The sequence below is a fragment of the Mesoplodon mirus genome, assembly GCF_964341445.2.
Source record: "Mesoplodon mirus genome assembly, chromosome: 15".
NCBI classification, from domain to species: Eukaryota; Metazoa; Chordata; class Mammalia; order Artiodactyla; family Ziphiidae; genus Mesoplodon; species Mesoplodon mirus.
The window spans coordinates 78,839,792-78,862,772 of record NC_138991.1 but is presented as its reverse complement, the minus strand read 5'-3'; the positions used below and the strand labels follow the sequence as shown (position 1 = coordinate 78,862,772).

Below are 22,981 nucleotides of genomic sequence, written 5' to 3'. Positions count from 1 at the left end.
AAATAACATATACATTTTTTACTTTATTTCTTCACTTACATAAGCCTTAAGATGGATTATTAGCTACAAAATGCTATAAAATTTGATTTGCCAAAAAGTTGATTTTGTCAGTATATTTTATACATTCATTAAAAAATTATTACTTTACTTATGTACTATTTTTAAAAACAATATAGAAAATATCAAGTATTGGCATAGATATAGAGTATGCTTAGTAGATAGCAGTAAAGTATGAACATACACAGATCCTATGATGAAACCATCCTACTCTCAGAAATAAACCCAACAGAAATAATAGATATCTATTCACAAAAATACACATGCACATATACAAATGTGTTAGGATGTTCACTGAAGGAGTAAAAGACCCCAAACTGAAATTAACTAAATGCCCGTCAACAGTAGATTGGATAAACTGTGGCATATTCACAAAATGAAATATTACATAATAATAATGAAAATGAATGATTGACATCTATACATAACAACAGAGATTGATCTTACAAGCATAATGATGAACTAAAAGAACCAAACATTGAGGCGTATATACTATATGGTTCCATTTATATAAAATATAAATAGAAGCAAAACTAACATATGCTACTAAAAGTGAGGACAGTGAACTCACTGTCATGTATTCACTACAAGATACTAGGTGATGCCAAGAGCTCTTCCAGGGTACTGATAATGTTCTGCTTTTTGATCTAGATGGAGTAACACAGGCGTACCAATTTGCGAAAATTTACTGAACTCTACACTTACGTGTGTGTGTTTGTGTCTATCATGTATTTTGTGTCTTGCTCAACAAAGTGTTAAAAGAAGAAACATATAATACAGAAATTTAATGAAGAATAAAATTTTAGGGCTTTGTTAGTAGAGATGAAATTTCATATTGTATCAAGCAGTTGCTGTCAATTCTGTCCAAAATATTTCTGAGTAAATGAATCTATTGGGCGGGCCAAAAGGTGTGTTCGGTTTTTTCCATAAGATAGCTCTAGTAGCACTTAGTTGTCTTTAACTTCATTCGAAACAATTTTGTTAGATTGTATTTGACAGCTGTCATATCAGCGTGCATTTAAAAAAGACTTATCAAAATTGGTCAGTTTTTGTGTAGCCATTTTAATATTGAAGATGGATGGAAAAAAGCAACATTTTCGGCATATTATGCTACATTATTTCAAGAAAGGTAAAAACGCAACTGAAACGCACAAAAAGATTTGTGCAGTGTATGGAGAAGGTGCTGTGACTGATCAAACGTGTCAAAAGTGGTTTGCAAAGTTTTGTGCTGGAGATTTCTCGCTGGACAATACTCCACAGTCGGGTAGACCAGTTGAAGTTGACAGCAATCAAATAGAAACAATAATTGAGAACAATCAACGTTATACCATGTGGGAGGTAGCCAACATATTAAAAATATCCAAAGCAAGCAGTGAAAATCATTTGCACCAGCTTGGTTATGTTCATTGCTTTGATGTTTGGGTTCCACATAAGTTAAGCCAAAAAAACCTTCTTGACCATAGTTCCACATGTGATTCTCTATTGAAACGTAATGAAAATGTTCAATTTTTAAAACAAATTGTGACAGGTGATGAAAAGTGGATACAGTACAACAATGTGGAATGGAAGAGATCGTAGGGCAAGCGAAATGAACCACCACAAACCGCAACAAAGGCCGATCTTCATCCAAAGAAGGTGATGTTGTGTATAAGGTGGGATTGGAAGGGAGTCCTCTGTTGTGAGCTCCTTCCAGAAAACCAAACGATTAATTCCAACAGGTACTATTCCCAATTAGACCAACTGAAAGCGGCACTCAATGAAAAGTGTCCAGAATTAGTCAACAGAAAACCCATAATCTTCCTTCCGGATAACACAAGACCGCATGTTACTTTGATGACCAGGCAAAAACCATTAGAGTTTAGCTGGGAAGTTCGGATTCATCCGCCATATTCACCAGACATTGCACCTTCAGATTTCCATTTATTTTGGTCTTTACAAAATTCTCTTAATGGAAAAAACTTCAATTCCCTGGAAGACTGTAAAAGGTACCTGGAATAGTTCTTTTCTCAAAAACATAAAAAGTTTTGGGAAGATGGAATCACGAAGTTGCCTGAAAAATCGCAGAAGGTAATGGAACAAAAGGGTGAATACGTTGTTCAATAAAGTTCTTGGTGAAAATAAAAAAGGGGGTTTTATTTTTACTTAAAAAACTGAAGGCACTCTTTGCCCCACCCAATATTTTCCCAATGATTTGAACTCTAATTTCAAATAAGCCTTATTTCAGCTTTACTGAAAAAAGTACATTAAAATAACATTTATTTTAAGCAAGTAGAGGGGATTATTTTTAAAAACTTCTATAAAGTAACATTTCTTCCATCACATGCAGTCCCACTACCTGATTTGCTTATGTAAATATTCAGATATTCTATATTAATTAAATTATACCCAGCTATTAAATGGTTATCTATCCAATCACATGTCACTATCTTAATTTTTGTCACGATTATGACATTCACAACTAATGCAGTAAAAACACCACTAAAGTAAACGAAAACAATTATTCCCCCTTGCCATTAGTTCATATGAATTACCAACAATGTTATAGAAACTCAGCTTTTATTATAAAGCCTCAGAATTGGACAACTTTTCCTGGACACAATTCAAGTAAGTATAACAGCTAAAGCTGTAGAATATAGGATAAACCCTTTTAGTTGGTTAAATGTCTATCTGTGCATAAAACTTGAAGAACATGCATAATTTACCTTGTGACACTGATAGAAAAAAAATCATTTTTCTGATATTAGAACTAAGCAGTATAATTCTGCTACTGTTTACAGAGTGTGTCTATATGCTAGGCACTGAGTGAAGTGCTTTCTATATATTACCTCTTTTGATTTTCACAACAGCCCTATGAAGTAGGCCCTATTACTATCTCCATTGTACCAATGAATAAACTAAGGCTCAGAAAGGTTAAATAATTTACTGAAGGTCATTTGGCCAGGAAGTTAAAGAGGCATATTTAAAATAATGACTGATATGACATCAAGCCCTCTATGATTAACTACAATGTAAATGTGTCTCTCCTTGTCATGTTGGGGTGGGGAACGGAAGAACTAAAATAAACAAACCTTTTCCTCACTTTCTACTTTAAAAATCCTTTTTATGGCAAACTGAATTCATCTTTGGCCAAAGCCAACCCATTAGAATTGGAAAGTTAACCACTTTTCCATTATATAGCCCACAATCCACAAATGAATAAAAATCACATCTCCTACAAAATATTTTTCTGTGATTGTGGTACAACTAAAATTGTCTCTAATGATATAATACTGAACCATAAATTAAATGGATGTATTCTTCCCCAAGCTCTAGCAAAGACCAAAACTCTGACCAATAGTCTTAGTACAAAATTATACAAGGGCCTAGTTACAGTCAACAGATCGTCTTATATGCTGCTACGTACAAAAAAACTGTACTTGAATCATTACAGCAGCTCTACTGGTTACAGAAAACTACTGAGGAGAACCCAAATGCCCTTCAGTGGGTGAATGGCTGAACAAACTTTGGTATATCAATGTAACAGACTTATTACTCAGCAATAAGAAGGAATGACCCACTGATACATGCAACAACCTGAATGGACCTCAAGGGCTTTATATTCAGTAAAAAAAAAAAAAATCAGTCTCAAAAGGTTACATGCTCTATGATTCCATTTATATTACATTCTTAAAATGACAAAACTATAGAGATGGAGAACGGGGCGGGGGGTGGGCAGGGAGGTGGGTGTCACTACAAAGGATAGCACGAGGGAGTTCTCTCATGATAATAGAACAGTTCGTGGTGTTGGTGGTGGTTACAAGCATCTATACACGGCATAAACTTGCATAGAACTACACACACACACACACACACACACACACACACAACACACGAACGCCAGTTAAAAAATGTTGAAACTTGAATAAGGTCAATAGGCTAGTTAATAGCAATGTACCAATGCCAATTACCTGGTTTTGATATTGTACTACAGCTATAGGACTTACACGAGACTCTTTGTACTATTTTTGCAATTGCCTATAATTATTTCAATATAAAAAGTTTAAACAAAAAAATGGCCCTGGGTACGAGTCTGAATTGGAACCTGGTCTGCCTGAATCTAAAATTTGTGTTACTTCCCTATGTACCCTACTGCCAACAAAATCTATTTTATTAAAATATACAAAATATGCATTATTTCCTACAGAGAAGAATATAATATATATAGGAGGCTCATCCTGGGTCACATTTAAAGAACTCTAGAAAGTTCAAAAAGTACTTTATTGGGAAAAAATTTTAAATATCAAATCATTTCATTGATAGCAACTAAGACCAGGTGTTCCAATGTCCAATATGGACATGGAAAGAGAGCTTTACAAGTGATAGAAAGTGATGACTGGGCTGCTTTGGCACCTTAACTGGGCACATTGCCTATCATTCCCCTCTCACCAGAGGCAGCTCTGGAGTTTCCTGCCATGTTGCCTTGTTCACCTGAAAGGTTAACAGCTGTTCCTCTCCCAACACACCAGGCAAACAAGTGGCACAGCAGAAAGCTGTAAAATAGTCATTACACTGTATATTTGGAATCTCTTTTCCATCTACCTGAGTACTTCCTGATGAGGTTGTCCTTGTGAGATGTAGAACATGGCCAAATTATAATTATCTCAGCCAGAGAAGTAAGCTAAAGGTGCCAAAAGGTTTTTGGAAGTTGCTGCCTGCCTTCATATAAATTCATCAAACCCTTTTACACTCAGTGACAGCTACGAAAAATTACACATACAGGCAAGGACAAAGAATCAAAATAGTGATGGGATGTTTTCCTGTTAGTGTTGTTTTCCTGTTTAGCACCATTTTATTTTATTTCACTAAAAGTTACCCTCAAAATTATTTTTATTTATTGATCAGAAAAATATCAAATAAATCATTTTTTTAAAAAATCAGAGCCAAAATTGTGTTCACTGTGTCAAGTCCCCAGTGCTGAATGTGCTATGGGGTGCTACAAATCCAATTGCATATAGTTCAATTTAATAAATACACAGTATCAGGTGTTTATTAAGAACATAAGGACAAGACATTGCTTAGGGAGATGACACAAAAAGTGAAAAAGACACCAGTCTGTAGCCTCAGTGAAGAGATAAACAGGTATACAGCTAACAAAACTCAGGAAAAACCGTAATTACTGATATCATGAAGTATACTAACATGGCAAATTCAATGTTATGTTAATAACAAGAAAGAGAAAACTCATGAGAATGGTCTTAAGGTATTTAAGAAGGAAATAAATGTCATCGATTATACTCCGTAGGGCAGAACTGGGATCAATGGCTGGAAATTACAAGAATATAGAGGAAGGCTGGTGATGTATATATAGTTTTTAATTAATTTTAATTGTTTTAAATTAAAGGTCACATGTTTATAGACTTCAGGAACTTCCTAAATAAATCATTGATAGGGACTTCCCCGGTGGTCCAGTGGTTAAGACTCTGCACTTCCACTGCAGGGGGTGCAGGTTTGGTCCCTAGTTGCCGAACTAGGATCCTGCATGCCATGTGGTACAGCCAAAAATAAATAAATAAATAAATCATTGATGACTTACTAACTACGAGAGTATCCGATGAAACCTCTGTACTGGAAAGGAGTTGATGAGACTCTTTCCAAGGGCCTGTCTTCTCCAGAGGCCCCTCGTATCACAGAAAGCATCTTGTTACCCAGAGCCACAAATGAACAGCCCATCCATAGAGACCAGATATAAGGGAGACTTGTAGGAACGAGGTGATCTGAGGATGGAATTGTATCCAAAAGGAGTGATTCACATTGGGTGGAGATTAAATGACCCAGACACATGCTCTCTCATGAAGAGTTTACATTTTACAGAGGTCCCAGAGGAGGAAGGAAATACAACGGCATTAGAAGAAGATAAAGAGAAAAACTGAGCTCTAATTATGGAAAAGCAGATACAGCACACAGCAACTGACAGTCACTTCCGAGAGAGGAACAGGCTGAGCAGGCTTCCACACTTCCTGCTGGCCAACACTGTGCTATATCCTGAACAGTGCTCCACTTCTCCGTGAGACCTGTCCGTTCACCTACCAAGGCCTACGATCTTTTGTGAATTTACTCAATCACCAGAGGGAAACCTGAGACAACGCTGAACTTCATCTGAATTCTGTACTCCTGGATAGCAAAGACTGTCAAAAAATTACCCCCCACCCCTTTTGTGTTCCTGGAAACAGCTTACTGCAAAGAACCACTCTTCCCCATGTAACTTAGATAAAACTCACGATGACCCCTTGTAACCTATGACAAGGCCAAGACACAGACACTCCAAATTCCCATTGTTTATCTCATTAATGATTAGTTGAACTATTTGTCCCCATTGACCATTCTGGTCGATCAATGCCTGTTAACTGGACTTGACCTAAATTTACTCAGGCTTCTCTCCTTCCTCCAAGCCCCCGAACTTTGGGCCACCCTTGAGCAACGGAAGGTGAGCAACCACTCTTTAAAGACACCCTCCCAATAATAAGCTGGCCTCAAGGAAAAACATTCCCTGATCAACTGTCCAGTCATGCCACCCTCTCATCCCATTGCACCACATCCAATTCTTTCCAGCCTGTGCACTTCTCCCTGAAAAAGAAAAGCCCTTTTCTGCTTGAACTCTGAGGTACTTATAGATCTCATGGTCAAAGTGGTTCTTCCTACTGCAATATTCCTCCTCTTCCTATTGAGATAACCCTCGACCCCTTATTATAATAATCTTTTTGAATAAAGCCTCTTCTTTTTACCTAAGTCTAGATTTGTTTTTGACACTTTCAACTTGCAAAGAGCCTAACTTTACAAAACACAAACTAAAATAATTAAATATCCTCTTATTATTGATATTTATTTTTACAGAATCACAACTATTATGTATTTCTTGATATACACCCACATAATAAAATATATAGAAGATACAGACCACCATAAAAGAAACTAAAATCAAAATTAAATATAAATTAACTCTGTTATTTTCCCAATGTTTGAAAACAAAAATTACTTAAGATCATTAATTACTAAAATAATTAAAATAAAGCATTAAAAACAAGCATGAAAAGTTGAAACCAACCGAGGTTTGGAAATTGCAGAAATAATTTCTCTATATTTTACTTTTGTCTTCTGTAGATCAACATCTCTTTAGAAAGTCAAAAGAAGAAAAAGTTTGATGAACTTGTTTTTATGTTGGCCAACTATTAACTCAAGCATTAAACCAACAATAATACAGCTGCTAAAGTTCTTTCTGAAGAACTTTCTGCCAACAATGTCACTTTTCCAGTGGTCCAGTACCCTAGTTTCAACTTAGCATGGATACCATGTAGAGTTAGCACGTTAACTGTATCACATACATAAAATAAACCTTCAATGTTTTTAATGAAGAAGGTAAGTACATGATATTTCTATTCCTGAAGGGATATTTTTTTCTAAAATACCTCTATTCCTATTTATGAAAAAATATTTTTAAATAATAAAATACTCATATTATAAGCAGATAGGGCAGGGGGTCCCCAGAGAAAGAGAACCAGGCATGGCTTTCTTGACGTAAGAGAGGCCATTTTTGGCCTAGGTCATTTTGTGATCTAAGCCTGGCCACAATGGTTGCCTTTGAACAGGTCTCAGTAATTAATGATTTTAAGGGAAGTGAAAGAATGCAAGAACAAAGGAAAAGCAGTCAAGAAACAACAGTTCAGTGATAAAACAGAGTCCTAGTTCCTCCTCAAAGGATATATGTAATAATCTGTATGAGTTCTGCAGGAACTAAGGCCCCCATCAAGGTGGAGGATGGAATGATGATGACGACCTTTTCTGACTTCAATCATCTAAAGCTTTGACTCTGTTGACCTTTGCCCCAATTCTATGCTGAATTCTCCTCTGCTCAAGCCCCTTCATGAATATGCATACACCACTCAAGTCCCTTCATGAGTATGCAAGTATCCTTAGCTTAAAACTTCCCCAATTTCGCTGTTCTGCGAGACACTGCTTTGGAAAAGATCCCTGGTGTTCTCCTTACTTGTTGCAAGTAATAAGTCCTTCCTTCTCCCAATCTTTGGCTTGGTTGTGTCTTTTGGCCTGACACCCACCAAGACTGTTACTTTAGGGTAACAGTATAACAAATACATCACAAAAAATCAACTACTCACCAGCATTGACTATAGCATCTACCTCTAGCAATGTGATGTCACCTCTATAGAGAGAAACTTCTTCACTCAAACTTTTCTTCACCTGTGATGTTTCCTGAGTATTTTCTTCTGTAATAAAGAAGGAATATATATTAATAGTAGTATTCTTATTTAATTTAATAAAGACAATTTTAATACAAGAGCCAATATGGCTCACATTAGACAAGTGGAAATAAATGTATAAGTACCAGGGGTGTGACTTATTCTCTATTTATTGTGTATTCCCCAATACAAATGCAGTACCACATACATAATAGGCATTCAATAAATTTAGGCATGTTATATGGGTCAACAAAAAGTTCAATGTTTACTATTAATATTATAAAAATATCAATTTTAAGATATAATTATGTACCACTGGTTTCACAAGAAGATGAGAAAAAGATGTGTAACTACCAAGACAAAATAAATTTTTACAATGAACGAGCTTATTTCTATTTTGTTCTAATTACCTAAAATGCATCCTTGAAAAGAATATTTACTGAGAAAAAAAAATTTAGGTTCAGCTCTTTGCTACTTCTAAGTAATAAGCTGCCCCTCATAATGGTATGGATCAAGAACAATTTGAAAGTGTGAAACTGCTCCTTTATCAAATTCTATAAACCTTTCACTCTAGAGGGCGCTGCTAGATTGAAAAGAGAAAAAGCTCTGTCCTGCACACAACAGCCAGAAAGCTGGTATAACAAGCCAAAACATTATCTTCTAAAACCTGACATATTTTTTAATGTTTTTGAGGAGTACTAAAATCTGAATTTTTATGTATTTTTTAACAGATAGTAATGTTAAAATATATTCAACGAAGCTATATAAAATCAATGTTTTAAAATACATTAAATTGCTATACATAAAAAGCTTTTTAATATAACTTTAGGAAAGATGATTTATAAATTTAAACATTTTAAACTCACAATCTATGCAAATATTTCAAGGGGGAAGGTAATGTTATTGATTCACAAAGACACTGTCAAATGAGCCTGCAATAATGAGGTATGTAGATTTGAAGTGACAGGTTACAAGACACTTAAATTGTCTTCGGGCCCCGATAACCAAAGAAAAAAATGGCCAAGACAAAGGAAATGATCTGTGCCCATAAAAGTGATCTTTCCTCTCTCTGCCTCCAAAGCATCCCCTTCTTTGCAATCACTTTTCTCCTTAAAGGATTCTAATCAATTATTCATTGGTGGTAGTAGCAGTAGTAGTAATAATAATAAGTAGGAGAATAACGTGGGAGAATTGTACATTAAAAGAGTAGAGAAAGACTTTAGAAGACCTCAAAATAGAAAACACTTACAGCTGACTTGACCACCTCAGGGACTCCTAAAGTGCTGTTTCCCTGAGTCAGGTAAAGACTAAGAGTTCAGGCTTTACTACCAGACTAACTATTCAATTCTTGGTTCTGCCAATTAACAACTGGGTGACCTTGGATAAGTTATATATTTTCGCCATGCCTCAGTCCATAAATTACTGGCTCCTTTACAGTTAACATGAGTTCATTATACTTCGAATAATGTTTGGCCCATAGTAAGCTCTCAACAAACATGCCCCTTTTTTACAAAGGTTTTACAGAGGTGACAAATATTATTTCAGCATCCATACTGAAATACCACAATAGTTTTTAAATATTTTCAACATTTATTATTATTATTATTCCCTATCAGTGAGGGAGGGAGATCAGATTTTGTTTGTGCTCTTAATAATCTGTCAATGCCTGGTCCAATGACAAAGACTTTGAGCAAGAAGACCTTGAGTTCCATGACCAATCAATTTCTATTCTTACTACTTTTACCAAATTAGAAAGACCTGATTCCCAATTAAAGACTGTTGGATGATAATAAATATTTGGTGGCTTTGTCAGAAAATTCTGGATATTTGGACTACTGTAAACCTAGAAATTATAAAGATTTCTCACTGATGATGAGTTTTAAAACTCCATCAGACATTAAATTGATAAACATATCACAAATGAAAGCAAAAAGATTGACTGTTTCAACTTGGGAGACAGAGTAAATCAATTCCTGATCTATCCTATAGTTGCATATAGTTCTAAAAAGTATTTCTTCATTTTCTTATGAAGCATTAGGTATGTAATATTGCATTTATAGTCATGTAACACTTTTAAACATATGTGGCAACAAATCATGTACTTTTTTCCAGAAGTAAAGAAATTGTTAAAGTATTGTATTAGAAAGCATCAAAGTTTAAACCATTTATATCACAGTTCAGTTTTCTTAAAACAAATCCTAATCTCTCAACTGCAAACTTTAAAAATGGGACATTTTGAGCCTAAAGGTTCAAACAATTCAACATATTAAATAAATATACTGTTATGACATGTCATTCAAGTAAGTTACTCAAAATGGTCTTATTAGAATTATTAGCATCATGAAGAAGTATCTTTATCTCTCTTTCATTTTAAAAATTCACATGAGCATCTTTTTTCCTCAGAGCCAGATTTATACCTGCTGTCCAATTCCTCACATGGTGTATCAAAAAGGCATAAATGTACTCAAAAACTACAATTTGATAGTATTAAAAATTATCAGTATTTCCTCCAATAAACCAAAACCAAATGGCATATTTTTGACCACCAAGTGTTCTCTGTAAATATAACAATGTAAATTATCACTACAGGCCACATCTTTTACTTGAATAGCAATGTACCACCTTCCTTTTCACACAACTGTGTTCCATCAGCACTGATCCCAAAGTGCCTTTTCCCATATCCTGGGTTTTCAGTAATAAATAGGACAGAAAACTGTCAAGCATTGCTCCCTCACAGACATTCTATATGCACACAAAGCACTGATTCACATTTTGTACATCAGTGGCTTTATCCAGCTGAAAGTTAAAATATCTGTCAGTGTGCACATGTGATAGTAATCGTTTTTCCAGATTGTATCCTATTGATATTGTAAAAAAAAAAAAGGTTTTTTCCGGAACTACCACAATAAGGGAAAAGAGATCTCAGTACAGAACTGGGCTCAGTTACCAATACAGCAAGGACAAGTGGGGATTTATAACCAAGGAGCAGAGTGGGGATCAGTGGAAGGAAAATTACTAAGAGGAAACTTTGGGGGTGAGGGAAGATTTTGGTTAAACACACAATTCTTGCTGAAGGCAAGCCAGGGTAGTCAGATATCACCTAGGGTATGAGGGTGGGGGGAATGCAGAATTTTATTAGATATGGAGAGTGACCAGATAGCAAGGATGGGAAATTCTCTCTAAATTGATTTAGCAGGATTCTTGCTAAAATTGGACAATGCAGGTCTGGCAAGGATGGGACCTAGTTGAAAAAAGGGTTTGGTGGAAGCTGACTAAAGTTTAGTTAAGGAGAGAGTCTTTGGCAGTCCCTGCTCTTATTTGAGGAAAGAGAGACTTCCTTCCTTTGAACAACGTAAGTCCATTTCTCATTAGGTTGCCTTTTGTCCTTTAAGGACCAGCTGAACCATTGGTTGAGACTTGGTAGTAGAGGATTTCTGCTAGGTGGTGCAAGCAGTCAGGCATTTAATGAGGGAAATTCCCATGAAAAGAAAAAGAAAAACAAAGATCAATGGTTGGAGCACACTATAAAACTAGTTTCTGAGTCCAGAGGGCAGACAGTTGAGAAGATATCTAGATGTTGGGCTTGAAGCATCATTCGCAGTTTCAATGTCCTTGGTGATGGCATCAGGTGTTCCAGCAAACTTTCTGAATGGCCCACACAATAGCAAGCAAGAAAGTTGTACATACATGATCTGTTGTGGTGATTTCTTTGAAGTTTATATCAGGTCATCCAGCTTCAGCTTGCAGGGCTTCAAGAAAGGGGCAGTTTTAGTTCTCAATGAGGCCAAATAAGGAGGAGGGGAGAAAAATTGGAAACATTTTGGAGAGTTGTAGCCAGATACTGGAGGAAACTAGAAAATTGACAATATGTGCAAGACAATGAGCAAGACTGGAATTTAATAACCCAAAGGGTGCACTACAGTTTTCCACTGAAACCTAAAATGTCTCTCTACAGTCACCCCCCCACCCCATTTTTATTCTTGTTCACAAAATAAGTCTGGTCTCATCAGATTTGGTCTGATTATTTACATAAATGCAGCAAGAACGGTCACTGACCACTTAGGTCTTTCGAGTTTGCTTTGCTGGAACTTTTCATAAAGAATCTCAAATTAGACTTTTCAAAGCCTCTCAAGGCTAGGAAGCAAATCCAACAACTCACCACCAGATTTAGCCTGTAATACCTACACATTTGGGTAAATTCCTCTCTTCTCAAGGTTCCAAGAATATCCTAAGGTTCCTGGGCTTGACAGGAAGTGACCTTCCTTACTCATCTGTAAGGCTGGGAACTCTATAAACCAGGTACCAGACTGGTTTCTCCAAAAGGGCTTTATAAGCATTGGCTCTATAATGCAAATCTTAGTTCCTTAAAACTATCTGATAACATGAGATTCTATATCTTTGAGATTATCATTCATAAATATGACATTCCAACCAAAGTCTATACAACTAATTTTTCCAATTATGTCCTGTTACAAGGAAGACAGATTCTTATTGAACCTATACAAATAATGTCATTGCCATGAAAATAAGAATACTCAATAGAGTTTCTGAATTCTGGAGAGATCAGGTAGGGAGAAAAGCTAAATGTTTCATTTCTGTTTACAAAAGTATAATTAACTAAATTGTCATGAGTTACAGAGAGCTTGAGAAAAGATAAAAAGGGGTTCCTTAAATAAAACGTTAAAGAACCAGTATTGTTCCTTATCAATAACCACAAAAATCATAATCATTCTTCGTCGTTAGTTCATTCAGTCCCATGTAACTGATTTGTTTTTTTCCCCCAGCGTTATTTAATGTGTTGGAACAACAACAACAACAAAAAATCCACATACTTTCTTTATTCCATTAAAACAACAACTATATTAAGTAATCTTATATACTGAGGTCTCTTAATTCTCTATTCTGTTCTACTAAACAATTTTTACAGTATATTCTTTTTTTTCTTCTTCATGTAATAGATTTTTGTTCTGCTTGATCTTGGGTTAGCGTTTTTTTTGTTTTGTTTTGTTTTGTTTAAACCAGTCAGCTTCTCCGTTAGTTCTGGAAATCCTTACTTGGTCCAGCAGTACAGTATCAAAGTTATTTAAGCAATAATGTCTTTAGAAGCCTATACCCTAGAGTACTTGCCATAGTCCTTTCCATGGATCTCTGAAATAGTCACTTTTTGTTGAAGACAAAGCATTCTTGCCTGCAGCTGACTGCAAGAGCTTTCAGGGAAGAATTAGAGTAAAATAAAAATTATCTGTGAATGATAAAAGACTTAAAAATGGTCATTGTTAAAGATCTGAAGAGAGTTTATTATAAAAATGATATAACTAATAAGGGAATCTGGTTATTTCTATGACATACAATGTTTAAATAACTCGAATTATAACTGACAAAATTATACCAGGACATAAGATGGATAAAAAGGATACTGGCAAATTTCTATGAACTTCATACAATTTCTGAAATATATATTATATAGTAATAATTTTTACCCACACAAATATAACCATGGGAAGGTTAAGCATCATTTCTTTTTGGACAATGTTTCCCATGTAATGTAATATATCAAATAAATCAAAAATTTTTAAGAATTTTTTTTGATGTGGACCATTTTTGTATTTGTTACAATATTGCTTCTGTTTTATCTTTTGGTTTTGTTGGCCGTGAGGCATGTGGGATTTTAGCTCCCTGACCAGGGATCGAACCCACACCCCCTGCATTGGAAGGCAAAGTCTTAACCACTGGACCTCCAGGGAAGTCCCCTTAAACCAAATTATTTTTTTACCTTTCCTTCTTTACAAGGTGAAAAAACAAATCCTTTGAGATTTTCCAGGAACCCTCTGGGACAGATCTATCTCAGTTAGAGTTCAAGATTTCATTTAGGATTTGATTTGGGGAACATAGTAAAAACAACATAAAGCACAGGAAATTATTTAGATAAGACATAGAATCTTTGTTCCTAAGTAGATTACTTAAAAGATAAAGAAAATCCTTTTATGATCTCTTATTAAGATCAGACTAATAATCCAAGAGAACTTCGTTACTTTAACAGAGAGAAAACCCAACTCTAGTTTTGCATCAGTACATTATTGGGCTCATTTAAAAACAAAAACAAAAACCAAATAAATTCATTCAATCTTAGCTAATTTGATCACAGATAAAATTCCTCTTTTGCAAACCTTCTATAACTCTATATCCATTCAGGTTTTCTCCTATATGTTTTCTCTTTCTCGTTCTGAAATAAGCAGTGATCTCAATTTAGAATAAAATGACTCTCTTTTTGCTTAACGACAACAACAAAAATCCTTCATTCCTCACAAACCTTGCATACAGAGTTGTTTCTCTTATTATTTATTATTTTTAGTAGTTTCATTTATATACATTAATTATAATTTTTAACCAATTTTTATTTTACAGAGAAGACTAAGAAGTAGAAAATTGCAAATTGTCACATGCCAGCATTCTGTAGCAGGCTAGCAAATTTTATACATCTACCATCTTTCAATTTCTAGAGACACGTTTTTTTATATGGCAAAAGGACATTTATTAACAGATTCAAATACATTTAGCTTCTCTACATCACATTAAAATAAAGAAGCCAAATTATATAAACAAAATTATGTTCAGTAATTAGTTTATTTTACTTAGAAATAATCTAGATTTTTATAATGAATATCTATACTTAATTTAACATAAGTCTAGGGTTACAAGGTACTAAAAAGATTTTGGAAACTATTTTTATGCAGACATATGATATAAAACAAAGCTCACCATCATCTCAAGTTATCTCTCTGTTAACTATTTTTACAGGACATGCATGTTAGGCAAGTTTGCAAAAGCAAAAACCTAAAACAGTTAAACACGTGGATTTTCTTTTACTGCTACGCTTGATATACAAGAAGTCATGGATAACAAGCAATTCATTTTTACTACATCTTTACTTGTATATTTGGTCTTGGGTTGAATTTATAATATTTAGAATCTTAAACATCTAGTATATATAACATAAGCTTACTTGACTAGTAAACCCAAGTACAACAAAAATGTATGCTTGTATTATACTTAACTGCTGATAACTCAGAAGACATACCTGTTTTTTTAAACCAACAATATTAAACTAGTCTTATTTACCAGAGGTTTACCCAAGTCATGTAAACTTGAAAAGTTTTGGGGTTAGTTTCTATATTTCTGGGAGTTTTAGGAATATTTGACTTATATAATGCTAATTTATCTCTAAGCTAATTTGCATAGAGCTCCTTCATGGGATTTTATGAATTAATTTGGTAATACCATCCGAAAGTAGAAAAATATCATATACACATAAATGCATATGTACATAAATATACATACAGACAGATGCAAACGGAGACCTTATAGATTTCACACTAAAATTTTAGCCATGAGTCAGGTAAATATAGTAATATACTCTGGTCTTTGCTCCCCTTGATATTTTTATCCAAATTTTGTTTCTGGCAGAAGGAGCAAGTTAAGGTTACCTGTTCAGTACTAGAGCTAATGCTTTTTACTGGTATTTGTGGAGGAGACTTTCAAGATTTTTCATTTGCCCTGATATGTAATCTTATGGAGGCTGTGGACTAAATTTGAGGTGAGAAACTGACAGGAGACATCAAGCAGCTGCCTGGCTGTCCCCAAAGCTTTTCTGGGTGGACAAAACATCCAGTCTGTTTTCAATCACCTTTTCTTCCTTTTGAGCCTCAAGTAGTAGCTTTCAGGGGCCCCTGAGTTCCTTGAGAGTCCCCAGTTGAGAGCAGGGGGCCTAAAGTTCAAGTGGCTATATGAGCTGAGGAGCTTAAGTAGGAAGGGCAAAGTCTGGCAGCAGGAGAGGAGGGATGAAGAAGATAGGGGCTTTGAAGAGGGACATATCAAAGGATTTAAGTGGAACTGAAGGGGAAATCAAAGGTGTAAGAGGAGGAAGAGGGACCAGAAGGGAGAGGTCTTAGAGGATCCAGTCTCGGGAAATCTTAAGTTTCCCAAAGAAGCCAATGAAGTTCCAAATTATCCTTAGTAAAGTCATGCCAGCAAGAAAGGAAGTAGACAGTGATGGCAGAGCATATATAGTCCTCAGGGGCTCAAGTGCAGGGAGGGGTTTCAGGGAACTGAGAAGTCCCCATGGGAGAAGCAGATCAAATAAAGAGAGAGAGAACAGAGAGGCCTTACAAAGAGCCAGGAAAAGCCTTTCCAGCCCAGGAGTGAATCTGCTTGAAATAAAGAGCCAGGAAGAAAGATTTCCAACCCAGTAAGCACCTTTTAAACAAAGAAGCCTGGACCTCTAACCCAGCTTCAGAGAGTATACTAGGAATCTTAAGGTTAAAAATCTGTCCCTACATCTCAAATTCAAATGATCTCTACCTTTCCTTGTCTTTGAGCTATTTTATAATTCTGTAAATTGTAGAAAACAGATAATAATGCAAATGATTCTTGTCTGTGGAAATGCAAATAAATTATGTTCCCTTGAATGCAACTGATACTTTCCTATGGACAATTTGCATTTATTTGTAAATTCATTTCAGAGTTCCTTACTGTGTATATATGTGTGGTTCTTTAAATTCTCCTTTGAACCAGAGTTAGATAAAATTGTTGATAAATATTCAATTTATATTTGTATGAGTCATAATCTCATCTTTATAAAAACACTTCCCTCTAATAGACATTTTCATTTAGTTCTAGTTTATTTACTTAACTAATACTTGTATAGCATTTACTATGTGCCAGCTGCTGTTCTAATGCTTACAAATATTACCGCCTATAATCCTCGTAACAAATCTATGTAGTACATATTACCACTATTCTCTCCATGTAGATAAGGAAGCTGAGGCATACAAAAAGGAGGTCGATGGACCAAGTACACACAGCTGGTAAGTACAAACCTGGGATTTGAGCCCAGGTAGCCCATGCTCTTTACCAACAGGCTAGGCAGGCTCTCATTTACCTATTTTATTATAATGCATCCAACTCTGAATGAAGTATCTGTTATTTAGATCCTGTCTCTCCCTTTAGTTGCAAAATGTATCAATTTCACTCCCCCCAAAAAGCATTTTTTACTTCTGCCCTAGAAAAAAATAATAATGTTTATTGAAGTGGTTACCATACTTTGTAAATAATACAAGGACCTCAATGATTTCTTGCTACAATTTACAAATTTGATAACATACAACACACGAGGCATTAGAGAACCACATAATAAAATCAAATTTGCACATATTAATCATGCATTTTATTTGTACTTTCTCTTTTTCATTTATTTATGCAAAATCATCAAACTTGCTGATTCATTTGTCCCAACACCTACTCTATTTGTACTGGGATTCAGTTTAGTATTTAAATTTATGACCTTATTCTGAGTTCTGGCATTTATGTTACTATTTCACCCCTTTTTTAGGCATAAATAAACCACTTTAGAGATATTGATCCATTTTTATGTAGCAATATAATGCAATGCTATATTAACAACAAAAGCAAATTTAATCAAATATACATTAACTCACTAATAACATTAAAATACCTTAGGAGAAACAAACTTTGTTAACTGAATCTTTATTAAGATAAACTGACCAACATTCCCCTTGTTTTAAAAGCATAACCCTTAAGACTATAATATTGATAGTATAATACAATTTTCATAAAAATCATAGTTATATTTTACATTTCAAACTTTTAAAATATATTGAACAAAACGGTCTCATCACTTTTCCTCTGGAACTGCTAAATTACCTAAAGACCATTTGATATACAGCTAACAGACCATCACTGGGTTCTCTGACTGGTCAGAAGACTAAGATACTAGGAGATATTCACATGAAGTGCCTAGAACACTTCAAATTCTTATGTTCCCTCATATTAACATCCTCTATATTTTAGCACCCATGGGCATAACAAAAAAGCCACCAAGGGTGCCAATAAGTTGGCTGGTGATCCCACAACAAGGGCCCTATTGCCAGTTGACCTCTTTCATTCTGAGGATGCCAGTTAAAATCAGTTTGGTTTTAATCCAGCTCTGTATATACAAGTTCAAATTACTATTCCCTCTCTCAAAAAATAAAACAAAAAAGTTAGTAGGAGACCATGTCGCAAAAGAAAACAAAATAGAAAGCTCAAGCAAATTTCTATAGAAGTCAGCATTTAAATTAAATTTATAATCAAGATGATCAGAAAAATATCTTTGGGTTCATTACAAGGCTTTAAGAATATACAGCGTGAGAACTAGAGGAACTCCAGGGATGCAGGCTGTGTTTCTGAGATTCTATCTTGAAACCAGCCAGCCTGCTGATCTGCACACCTCCATACCCTATCTGACCATGTCAGGCTAAAAATCATATTGCCACTACTCCAGATTCCTCCTGCCTGTTTTGCCCGTCCAACTTAACAGCTCACTTCTTTAATTGGGCCAACATTTAATCCCCCACCTCGCTTCCTATTTCCAACTTCCACAGAGCTTCCATGGATGAAATTCTCAGCAACAAATTCCCTTTCTTTTCAGTCCTGGGACTCCAAATTAACCCTCTCAGGGAAAGTCAAGGAAACCATTAGATAAAGCGCTCATATTTGAGTGAGACCTCACTTGAGCAGGGAGGCAGGAATCCAGGCATGATAGTCATGCTAACTAATGCAGGAAATATAAAGTCCAGCCAAGCTATGAACTCCACCCTCTAGCAGAATAATAAGCATACACAAATAACTTCAATACAGGGAAGAGTACTGTAAATGCCATGAGAAAGACTTAAAGTACTTCGAGGTTCAGACAGAACATTCAACGAAGTTTTATTTGAGTGGAGATATCCAAGCTGAGTTTTAAAGGATCAGGAAGAATACCAGAGGACAGTAGGATGGGATGAGAGTGAAAAGAGGAAGGGCATTCCTAAGTCGAAGAGGCAGAAAATAGAGTTTGCCTTGAGGAAAAGTAAAGATTCATCCATGATGAGAATATGGAAAGCACCACAAACTGGGGGTAGTGGCAGATGAGATCAGAACTATTCAGGTTTAAACCAGATGGTGGAAGACCTTGGATGGTGGCTGTTTAGGATCCATTAAAGAAGTCACAAATTGACAGCTTTTTCTTGAATTTAGCCCAAAGATAAGATTTTCTCTGGCTTAAATGCTATCATTGTTTTTGCTTTTTAAACTGCATTTCAATTTTAGCATTCAATTAAATTTTAGCATTCAGAGTCAGGAGATTTCACATTAAAACTTAGATTTCCTAGTTCTGTTGAAAAATCAGGAGATCTGGAAATACTGATCCCACATCCTCACATGATGTGGGAGTAGAAGCTACACCCTTTGACAGGCATCCTTTGCTTTCCAATTTACAATTTACAGTATATTTGTTTATACCTAAACTAAGCTGGCCTCACCCAGTTACTTACCTGGTTGTCTCCCACAGGCATTTGGGTGTTAGATTTCTGCAGGAGAGCTTCAAAAGATTAATGACTATAAATCCAAGGTAACTATTAAAAATCTATTCAAAATAGAAAATCTTGAAATGGCATGAAAAAAAAGAACATGAGACAAATTCCCATCAAATTAAAGTAAATGTTTGCCTGTCAAACAATTAAACTGCAATCAAAACTTATATTGGGATCTAAGATGCAGTAAAAATTCAGTAACTCAGAATGTGTTTCATAAACTGAGTCAAAAAGACTTCCAAAGAATCATACTTCCCTGTGTCTATGTCCTTGTATAATACTCTTCCTCAATGACTGAGTTTTTCCATGTGATTTGCTTTGACCAATGGGGCATCAACAAATGTGACCCAAGCAGTAACTTAACAATTGCTTGCACATTTGTATTTGCCCTCTCTTGCTATGCCAAGACCACCATGACACAAAGCCCAGGTCAGCCTGTTGGCAAATAAGAGGCCACTGGGAGCAGGGACAGCCAGACCAGCTGAGGCTCCCTAGATCAAACAGCTTGACAACTGCCAGCCAGACATATGAGTGAGACTGTCCAGAACCATCCAGCCCCAGCCAATCCACCAGCTGACTATAAAACCTCCTGATTAACCAGAGACTAATGAGCAATAATAAAAACAATGTTATTTTAAGCCACTAATATTTTTTTTTTTTTTTTTTTTTTGCGGTATGTGGGCCTCTCACCGTTGTGGCCTCTCCTGTTGCGGAGCACAGGCTCCGGGCGCGCAGGCTCAGTGGCCATGGCTCATGGGCCCAGCTGCTCCACGGCATGTGGGATCTTCCCGGACCGGGGCATGAACCCGTGTCCCCTGCATCGGCAGGCAGACTCTCAACCACCGCACCACCAGGGAAGCCCAAAGCCACTAATTTTTGAAGGGTTTGTTGCACAGCAAAGCTAACTGATAAGGAAAGGAGGAGGAGGAGGAGGAGGAGGGAGGGAGAGAAGAAAGAGGGGAGGAGCAAGAGGGGGCTTTGAAGAAGACTCAGCACAAAAATGAAGTTGCAAACTCCCGGCACAACAGTTATAACAAGTTAGCCTAGGAGAGAGGGTCTTCTAGTGTAACATCTCCAACACCTGAAAGAACCATAAGATTAGAGAATGAATGGATATGCTGGAAGAGGGAGGAATGTGTGTGCAGGAGAGGGTGCAGGGTGCCCAGCATCATGTCTTTAAATAAGAACGAAAGATCCATTTGCATACATCCTAATTCCACCCTCTTTCCTAAAATGATACATTCAAATGTTTACCCATTTATTCTAGATGGCTTGTTTCTCTATATTAACACTTTGAATCATAACAACTCTATTGAGGTAACTTAAGGAAACTGAGGCACAAGGAAATTAAGCAACTAACTTGCCCAACATTTTACAACTGACAGAGACAAGATTTGAACCCTGGAAATGTGGTTCTAGAATCCCTGTGTTTAACCACTGTGCAATATTCTCTCATAGTAAGGATCAGTCTCACAAGGTTAAAAAAAAATTAGATCCATAAGTTCTTTAAATAAGGACATACTTCATTCATACAGGATTTTTTTTTTAATTTAATGTGACTATCCTTGAAGAACTGAGGCGGGAGCTTAGTTGATAAAAAGGTGTGCTTTATCCTATGACATATTCTGCTAAAAATCAATTTAGTTAAAAATTATGATATGACTACATAGTACGGCTCCTAGTTTAAAGCTTATATAAGAATGATGCAACCTAATACTTCAAGTAACCTGGCGTAAAAATCAATTAATTAAGTTCATAAGGTTATACTTCAAAGAAGGAGAGAATCAAATTTCTGCCCTTTTAGTAAATTTATGAAATCCTAATTTATAAAAATAGATAACTAAATGCTGGTTATAAATACAGAAATAATAGAAAAGAATTAAAAAATCAGAAAACCAGTAGCATATTTAATTATGCCTCCTTTTTTACTATTTAAGTGTAATATTTTTCAGTGTGTAGGTTAAGATCCTTTATGGATTATGAACTCAGTTTGATAGATTGCAACCAACTTTTTCACAAACTAATATAGAATAGAATTAAAATATTACAGTGCATCACATATACTAATAAAAAGTATTGTTCTATGAAAATTTTGTTTCAATTACATGCACGTATACATATTTATGGGTCATAATACATGTTTGTGGATCTTGGGTAAATTTTTGAAATTTCTGAAATCACTATGTTTGTATTCATCTCTACACTCTGACACAAAAATGTTTTAAAATGTCATTTTGGTATTTTGTCATTTCACAAAAATGAACAAATTTTAAAGACTAGGTTAAAAATATTACACAGTGAACATTTCTATAAGATTTCTAGCATGCAGAAACAACGCCCAATTAATTCTAACAACTCACGATTTTACAAGATCTGGCACAGAGGCAGGTATCTGGTAAATGCACAATACAGAATTCATTGACCAATCGATTACTGACCGTGTTTATATTTAAGAAGACCTGGTGTGTTCTCTAGGGGTCAAAATCCACATAGTAAAGCCCATAATAATGGGCTCTACAGTATCACATACAAAGGTATAACGAACACTCTGGCGCAATTTAAATGAAAAGTTGACATTTTCAGAGGTTATAATTTAACTTGTAGTAGGAAATCTAAACAAATCTAAACAAAACAGGGGAAGGAGGGAATTACAAGGAATAAATTGATAAAAAGAAAAAAACTGGAATGCCACAGAATTTCTGAAAGAGACCTTGGAACTCTATAGGTGAAAAAACCAAAGTCCTAAGAGGTTACATCACTTGCCCAAGTCACAGAACTAGTTGATAGCAGTCCAGTATTTCTCTCCCTCCATAATGATGACTCATACAGTTTGCATGCCATCTTGTAGTTTAATGTTATTTAAAACTATTTGTGTTATAGCTATATATGTATCTGTAATATCCCCTCTTCTAAGAGTCAGTAAAGGATGGTGGTCAAAAAAAAAACAACAAAAAAACCCTAGATTCTAGAAGCATTATTTCTAGAGTTGAATCCCAGTTCTATTTACTACCTGTGTGGCACTGACTAAATTTAACTTGTCTGGGCCTCAGTTGACTCACCTGTAAAATGGGGATAGTCCCTATCTTATAAGGTTGTTGTGAGAACTAAATGAATTAAGACATAGTGGGGACCTTCCAGATGGCAGAGGAGTAAGACGTGGAGATCACCTTCCTACCCACAAATACATCACAAATATATCTACATATGGAACAACTCCTACGGAACACCTACTGAACGCTGGCAGAAAACCTCAGACTTCCCAAAAACCGTGTGGCTGACAGGGTT

The 22,981-nt window shown here is 35.6% G+C and overlaps 1 protein-coding gene across 5 annotated transcripts in view; it reads right to left on the bottom strand.

Moving 5' to 3' along the window:
* The window catches only part of MACROD2 (mono-ADP ribosylhydrolase 2), a 1,980,208-nt gene that overhangs the window by 1,894,550 nt on the left and 62,677 nt on the right, over window positions 1-22,981 (bottom strand). For all 5 annotated transcript variants that reach the window (XM_082645906.1, XM_082645907.1, XM_082645909.1 and 2 more), the window contains exon 3: window positions 8,208-8,315. In XM_082645906.1, coding sequence (XP_082502032.1) covers window positions 8,208-8,315 — 108 coding nt within the window. The remainder of the gene's footprint in view (window positions 1-8,207; window positions 8,316-22,981) is intronic.